The sequence below is a fragment of the Protopterus annectens genome, chromosome 5.part0, assembly GCF_019279795.1.
Source record: "Protopterus annectens isolate FY-2018-M chromosome 5.part0, PAN1.0, whole genome shotgun sequence".
In the NCBI taxonomy this organism is placed as follows: Eukaryota; Metazoa; Chordata; order Ceratodontiformes; family Protopteridae; genus Protopterus; species Protopterus annectens.
Genome location: NC_056735.1, coordinates 1,644,048,832 through 1,644,057,346, shown reverse-complemented (window position 1 = coordinate 1,644,057,346; position 8,515 = coordinate 1,644,048,832). Strand labels below are relative to the sequence as shown.

Here is an 8,515-nt window from a genome sequence, read left to right as displayed (position 1 = left end):
TGTGTATGACTCCCATGTAAGCAACAGAGTCCAGATGGCCTGGGATTTTTTTGGGGAAGTGTTTGCATAGGTATTTTATATTGTAAGCAGACTTCAAAGTTTTTTCAAAGACTTCAGAGTTAGATAGCAAACAATGGACATCTGTTGGGGAAACTGGGAAGGGGGATAAAGGGCTGTAATTAAGGAAATTATTCTTTTGAGCTGGGACACGAGATCTGAATTGTCTGGACATAGTAAGGCATTGTTAAGCTTAATTAAAGTGGTTGCCAAAAAAGCAATTAAGATAAATGAAAAACAAAATCTAAAACAACTGTATTTGGAAATGGGATATTTAGAAAAGAGAAGGAGCAAATTACACAGAAATAAATGGAAATTGTGAGAACAATGCATGCAGAATAATGTTCAAGAGGAGGAATGAGGATTAAGGGAAGGTAGGAATTGAGTAATTTATGTAATTCTGGACTAAATGACAGGTGTTAAAAGAAAAAAAATATGGAATGCATGTATAATGTATAAAATGTTAATATGGTTTGTTTTATTTTCTATTAATAAATGTGCCTATGTCTTAAGTGATAATTTAATAAAGGTGTTAAAAAATAAAATAATATACAGTGTCATCCAGTTCTGTAACCAGCCACTTTCTCTCCACCCTCTCCCACTTTCACTATCTACATGTCATGTCACAACATATTCTTCAGATGACCAAGACAATGATCAATTAACAGCAAATTTCTAGTTTTGAAATGTGAAAAAAAAAAACAAAGCTGGAAAACATTAAAATATTGATGTGATAGCAAGGAGTTATTGAATAACATACATAATTGCTGAATTCAAGTATCAGTGTAAGATGAATTCAAGTATCAGTGTAAGCAAAGAAAAATAAGGGGTGAGAGCAGAGGCTATGAAGGAAAAGATGTTAATGGAGACACATGAGGCTTTGAGTTCCTTCTCTTTACATGCATAAGGCATGGCTTTCAGTATATCACTTAAAGTAAAAATCTGCAGAAATCTCCTGAAAAGAGGCACTTATCCTACTCAGTCTAATCTGTCTCAAATAAATAATATAAAACAATATAAACGGAGAAGCTCCTGACTTCAAAAGTTAAAGTCGATAACAGCACTTTTCAAAATACATGGCCATCAAAGGTCCATCACTAACTCAGAAATGTCTTTACAAAGTGCTACTATGGCTTCATTCATTTTCTTTCCTTTCCTTCTTGGAGTTTGTTGCTCATCGTCTTCTTGTTTTTCAATTTCAGATCTCAAGACCATCCTTACATAGCTGAGGAACATTTCTGGTCTGTCAGTTTCCAGCCATAAGTCTTGGATATACAAGGAAAGTAAACACAATCTTGCAACTGTGAAAGGGAAAGAAAGTTTTATTTACACACTAAATCTCAACAACATAATAGAACTTAAGTAGGTTTATTTATATACATACACATGCACACATACACACACAACACACCTTCCCTCCTGTGGACTTCTAAAAAACATAAAGAAGCAAAAATACAGAATATGTATTTGGTACAAAATGTGCAGTTTTAGCAAGGTGTGAAGTTATACAAATAGGGCTCCTTTCAGATGCTCAACACCCAGCTGCTCGTTATAATTTGCTTGATACATTACGTCTCCATGTCTGCTTGGAACACTTATTAATGATGTAAATAGGCTCAGATTGTAAGCAGCCTGGATGACTCCAAAAAGTCTATTAGGAGAAAAGAGCTTATCCCAAAAAAACCTATAAAAGGAATGATCTGGAGTCAGTCTCATTTTTAAAGTAGGAGGATATGAAACTGGATTAATTTGTTTTTATAAATAAAATCATTCAGTTAAAGGGACTGCCCTAAATTCTTGCACTCTCAACAATCCTGTGTTGGAATGTCTCTGCTATAAAAGACACTTCTGAAAACTTAACATTACAGTAAGTAAATAAAAGTTATGTACTTGACCATAATGACAGATTCATTCATTCCAGTCCGTTTGATATGATGTATGGCTCCTAGAGCCACTGCTTGGATCCGATCTGGTAGAAATACTGCTCCAGTCTCGATCCCGTTTAAGGAGTCTTCCTTCCCACAATGCCTCTGTCCCACTAACTACCTCAGACCTAGTTTGACACTTGAACAAAAACTAAAAATCAGTACTGACTTGAATCCAAGAACGGAGAGATGCTGATTCTCAAGGTGTTACAACATGGAAGGGGAAAGTAAGGTGGGTTGTCATATCAGCCAGACTGGAATTAAAGGATCTATCATCATCATGGTAAGCACATATCTTTCATATCCTATTTATTCAGTCTGTCTGATCTGATGTATGGGTCAGAATCCCAAGCTATGGTTCTCCAAGGTAGTATTACGGCAGGAGAGCCTTCAGAATGGAAATGCTGAAGGATATTCTAGAAGTACAATCCAGTATGTAGTGTTTGATGAAGATATGCATGGAAGACCAAGTGGCTGCCTTGCATATATCGCTCAAGGAGTGCACTCTAAAGAAAGTAGTAAAAGTAGCCATAGCTCTGGTGAATGAGCTTTAGGTTTGCATGACAAAGGTTTGTAGTGTGATTCGTAAACAAAGGCAATACAATTGGAAAACCATATGGACAGAGAGACTTTATATACTTTTTCCCCAATTTCTTCTGTGCAAATGAAATGAATAGTTGCTTATCTTTTTGGATGGAAGCAGTTTTGTGAAGATAAAAGCATAACTGACATTGAATATATAATGTATGCAATTTTAATTTGACAGTTGGGGAAGAAGATTGGCAAATAAATGGGCTGAGAGATATTATGCTTTGAAGCCACTATGGGAATGAAAGAGGGATTAGTTCTCAAGGTTACTCTGCATTTGTGGAAGATAAGATAAGGGGAAAGTGAAAAAAAGAGCATAAAGTTCCAAAATCCTTCTAGCTGAAATTGCTACTAGAACAATGTTTTTCAAGACAGGAACCTGAGCTCTGCCATAGCTGCTGGCATGAACACAAGCTTTGTTACGACTTCCAAAACAAAATTCAATTCCCGTGGAGGAAATGTGTCTTCAACAGGTGGGCATAAAAGGAAAGTACCTATGAGAAAAGCTTTGTGTAACTTACAGGCAGCGAAGGAATGATTCTGAAAGCCAGTATGTAAAGAGGAAATTGCTAACAACTGAACCTTGATGGTATAAAAGCTGGAACTGGAGTGAAAGAGGGAGGAGAGAAAATGCAAAACATCCAGAATAGAGGCTGAAAAGAGGTCAATGTTTTGAGTACCAGCCAAAATAGCAAATCTCTTCCACTTGTACAATCTATTATATTAAACAGAACGTTTCTGAGAGGCTGTTAAGAGTACTGATCATCTCTTGAGGAAGGGAATTCTCTCTCATCATTAATGGAAATGGAGAAAGTATGCAGTTAGTTTCAGATTAAGAAGGTCAGGGTGAGGACCCGTGGAGGGGTAAACTATGAGATCTGGAATTGGATCCAGGAGCCAAGAAGGCTGTCTCAAATAAGGCTTCAACAGAGGGAGCCATATCTGTCTGGGGGAAATATAGGGCTATGAGGATGACAGTCACCTTGCAATGTGGAACTTTCTATAGGAATCTGAATATTAGAGGAAGGGGTAGATATGTGTAAAGTAACTCAGGTGGCCAATGCTAAGGCAGAGAGCCCTTGGGGGATGTACCAGAAGGGGAATCACAGCACAGGAACTGCTGCATTTTGTTTTCACCCAGACCTCCATTTTTTTCCCTCAAGTTATTCCTCCTGCCCCAATAAGACTGTCCTCCTTCCATCTGAGAGCTCAGCCTCTGGGTTTATACTTACATATAGTGGAGGCGTGGGCAGAGTCTCAGAAATCCTACTGTCATCTGTGAGGTGTGGAGATTATTTGTTGGCTTGTGTCCCTCTCCTATCTGCCTAGAACTAGCTATAAATGGCTGGGGAAACTACAGTGTGCTCTGTCCCCCCCCCCCCCCGGGCACTAAGAGGTATGCATTTGACCATCTAACCCACCCCCTCCAGCCTGACATTAAACTTCCCTGACCACCAGCCTCAACTATCATTCGACGAGGGAGATGTTAGCATGTACCCGGCCCCAGTATAGAAATATCCTATCCTCTCTGCTAACTCTGTCAAATGCCTGAGATGCTAATCAAACTCTGGTGATCTGGATCATAGTGAGGACTTTATCCCACTATGGCACTGGAACGTCTAGAAACCGCTGCATTTGTTGTTGTACCAGGTGGCAAAGAGATCACAGCAGGGAGTGCCCAAGCTACTGAATATCCTTTCGTCAGTTACCAGATTGAGGGGACGCTCATAAGGCATTAGAAGACTTTGGCTGAGTCTATCCACCAGTCCACTAAACATCCCAGGAATGTGTGTTGGCATCAAAAAACAGTGAGAGGCCATCACCCATGGTCACAGTCTCATGGCTTTCCAAAAGAAGGGGAAGGACCCAGTTTAACCTTGTTTGTTGATATTCAAGATGACCATCATATTGTCTCTGTCTGAATGGAAATCATATAGGAAGTCAGTCCTGAAGTTCCTGCAACACAAGGAGGACTGCTCTCAACCCTACGACATTTATGTGAAGACTGGCCTCGTTTTTTTGTCCAAAGACCTTGGACCATCCTTTTTAATACCCCTCCCACCCTAGGGAAGAAGCATCTTTGGTCGTTGTTGCTGACAGCAGAGGAGCTTGAGTGGGTTTGCCTTTGTGTAGCAGCAGAGTACTGAAGGTGCTTCCTGCAAGACTGGTAAGAATTATGGTCTTGGAGAAAGGATGGCAGTACTGAGACTGCAGGAGCCACTATAAAATTCTCATGTGATATAGCGTGAACTGGACTATTACTACTAAAGATGCCATGAAGCCCAAAAACTCTGAGCACTAGACTTGCAGGGTAGGTCAAATGGTCAGAAGAAGAGTTTGCCCAGTGCAATGTAGGGTTTGAATCCTCTCCTAATCAAGTAAGAGGACATAGACAGTAGTGCCAGGTAAAACACCAAGATTAGACACTATGAGGGATCTACGCTTAATTTCTGTAAGCTGACAAAAATGCAAAGGGAACTACATCATTGAGTGACACCAGTCAGGAGTCAGTTGTGCATGTATGATAATATCTTGCATCCCCAAATTCGAAAATGGGCTGCTACAACTGCCATACATTTGGTGAACACCCTGGGAGCTCTGGTGAGGCCAAATGGTAAAGCTCTTAATTGATGGTAACTGGCACCGATCCAAAACTGTAAATATCTCCTGGATTTCCTTGGTATCTTTATGTGCTGGTAAGCATTATGAAAATTTGTTGAGCACATCCATTCATTCCCCTCTAAACACGGTAGAACTGATTGCACCATGACTATTTTGAACTACGTCTTTTTTTACAAACATGTTGAAAAGCTGAGGTCTAAAATGGGCCTAAGGTCCTTGGTTTTCGTTGGAATCAAAAAGAATTTGGAATAAAATCTTGACCCTTTCTGGTCTGGTGGGACCTCCTAGACAGGTCTTTTTTGAGAAGAGAAAGTACCTCTTTTAAGACGACCTTTGCCTGGCTAGGAAAGGCATCCAGCTATGTCTGATTTGTTTGAGGGGGATTTCCAAAAATGGAATGTAATAGCTTCTGAATATTCCCTCTCTCATCCAACTGTCTTGTGCGACAGTGAACGAGTCTGGATGGAGAAAGATTTGTCCCCCAACTGCTTCCAAAATACAGCAGTCAGGCAGACCTTAAGGGCTTCTGAGGTCTCCTGTCAGAAAAGGGCTCGTAATATCCCTGATTATGTGGGATTCCTTGGCCTCTAGGTCTGTGTCTGTTAAAATGGCCACCCCAGTTGCAGCTGCCCCTTGTCAGAAGGTAAGTCACACTAATGCTTAGACCTCTGAAAACAAAAAGAATGAGGTCCTTTTTGGTTCCTAATGAACAGGGATTGCGGAACCCCAAACTTGACCCAGACAGCAGAAATGGTTTTGCTAACTTGCTCACTCTTCTGCATCTTCTCCTTAACAGAGGTTCCAAACAATGCTGACTCATCAAAGGAGGCATTCATAAAGGATGCTTTAAAGTTGTCCACAAAGTCAAATAATCACAGCCATGCATGGCATGTGATTGCTACACCTGTATTGGCCACACTGGCTGTTCCATCAGCTGCACTGCACATCAGACACACAGAGAGGTTTGTAATAGTTGAGACAGTCATTAGAGAGGCTTGTAACCACTTCTGTGAGTCTGCTGTCACTGGATTCTTCAGAGCAAATAAGACCTGTTGAAGGAGATCTCTCTGGAATATGTTCATAAGAGTGGTGTAAGTTCAGTACACGGACAGCAAATATGCCTGAAGCGCACACCCGCTTCCTGAATCTATCCATCACTCTTGACATTATTAGAAGGATGGACAGAAGCAGAGTCCTCAGACAACTCTATCTCCACTTCTCTCTCCAGGCCGACACAGTGATGAGTGTCCACTGGTGGTACTTTTGACCAAGAGTTTATCTTTTGGAGGTTGTAAAATCTTGTCTGGTTTCCTGGGATTGCTTTGCATGTGTCAGGCTCCCACCATGATCTCCTGACCACAAAATCAATCAGCTCGTTAGCCAGAACCACCACCAATAATGTAGATATTGTCATTCCATAAGCCTCAAATAATAACTGTGGAGAACCCTCTCTATCCTCAGAGTTGGTATTTGATGCTGAAGACCCTGAGGGAGAGTCAATGTGTTTAATGTTATACACCCTCTTTCGTGGAAGTTCAAAAGATAAGTCTCTCGAATTCCTCAGAGAGACACCTCTGTTACTGAGCAGATAATATGAGGTCAATGAAATGACTCTGATGCAAGGATGCCATCACAGAACAAGCAGAGACTGAAAGAGGGTCAACGAGGAACTAAAACTGGTGGAACCTGTGACTTTACTCTTTTAGGTGAAGAAATAATCCTCTTCAACACCTGAAGTATATGCTGAACTCCAACAGATCTGAAGAACCCACTCTTGCAGACTGATCCATCTCTTCATTAGAAGAGAAGGAAGCCTCCAGCAAAGGGACTCCAGAATCACAGAAGAAAGCCATCTCTGATGAGAGGATTGGAACACAGGAGTCTCAGATGGACCTCACTAAGTCAGAGTCAAATAAGTTGGCTCCAAGAAGCCCTGGGCTGAATAAAGACAGTATGTCAGTATCTGGGGCACAATATCCAGAAGGTACAATGGTTATGAAGAAAATGCAGCTATCAGCTGGACCAGTGAGGAAACCTGAATAGGGGTAAACTGGATGGATTCACCCACCTTCACAGTCGTAGTGGTAGAATAATCCCATTTCAATCTGGGTCTTAAATTTCTGCATAAGGGAATCCAAGTCCACTTCCGAAGTACTTGTATAAGACCCAAAGGATCTCGATGACATGGCAGAGGAAGGTCTTAAAGAAAGATGCTCTAATTTGAAACCAGCCTGCTTTTTTAAAAAATCTTGAATTGTAATAGTATTTCTAGATCCAGTGGAGAAGTATTGGAGGAATATAAGAGGAGATATGGGGCCTATACTCCTAAAGTCTAGAAACTCTGGGAGTCAAGACTGGAGCTGAAGTTTCAGCTGACCTCATTTCTTGATCCAAATCATTAGGTTTTCACACATTTTTCCAATTTTTTCACTTCTGAGGCTTTGGGTCCAGCAGACATAGGCCTTTACAAATCAATTTATTCCTCTGATCTGCTAAAACCATGAGTCCAAAGGAAGAAGAGGGACCCCAATGCATACCATGCAAAGATTATTAAGATCCTGAGGAGGGAGCTTATGTCCACATTTAGAGGACTTTTCAAAGCTCATTTCTCCATATCTGTACAAATGCTTAAATACTAGATAATGCAAGAAAGGAAACTTAACATTCTAACACTCTACCATACTTCAACAAGAGAAGTATAACAGCAGCAAATTTTAACAAGAATTAACAACTACAAGTTCTTAACAGACTAATATCTCATTCTAATTACAACAACTACAAGGGACTAAGCCAAATATAGGGAGTCTAATTTGCTAAACAATAAATCAATGAAAAGGACAGTTGTGTAAGATCTTACTATAACAGTAGATGTCCTATCTTTTCACTATTGCTATTGCAGTATTGCTTATAAAAGGGATATCCTGCTGAGGAAAGCCAAACATCCAGCCAGCATGCTAAAGCCTTAACTCCTTTCAGGCACCGTAGGTCAGATGTATATCCTATGTCTAAGGAGTAAGATACATAAGTGACATATGACTACCTAATCCTCAGAAATGAATTGCCCCAGGAGAATCACAGCAACTCAAGTGGAAAAGCAATCCAAGAAAGGGAAGGAGGAGGACCTCTCAAACAAAAGGTAAGAAAAGTACAGTTGTGTACACTTACCAAAAATGTAGACGTTCGAGTGTATTCACTGTTGCAGTCATTACATTTGGGTTATCTGTTTGCAGGTAGCCCTCAGTCGGCCTGATTATCAAAGTCTTGGGTCCTGTGTCGGTTGCTGTCTCATCTTCCATGACGTCAGGTAGTCAGGGGTATAAAGC

At 40.6% G+C, this 8,515-nt stretch overlaps 1 protein-coding gene across 1 annotated transcript in view; it reads right to left on the bottom strand.

Annotated features, from left to right (window-relative positions):
* Positions 1 to 390: 390 nt before the first annotated feature.
* URB1 (URB1 ribosome biogenesis homolog) overlaps positions 391 to 8,515 on the bottom strand; it is a 1,941,236-nt gene continuing 1,933,111 nt past the window's right edge. The window contains exon 39 of the mRNA XM_044071429.1: positions 391 to 1,358. Coding sequence (XP_043927364.1) covers positions 1,141 to 1,358 — 218 coding nt within the window. The 3' untranslated portion in view covers positions 391 to 1,140. The remainder of the gene's footprint in view (positions 1,359 to 8,515) is intronic.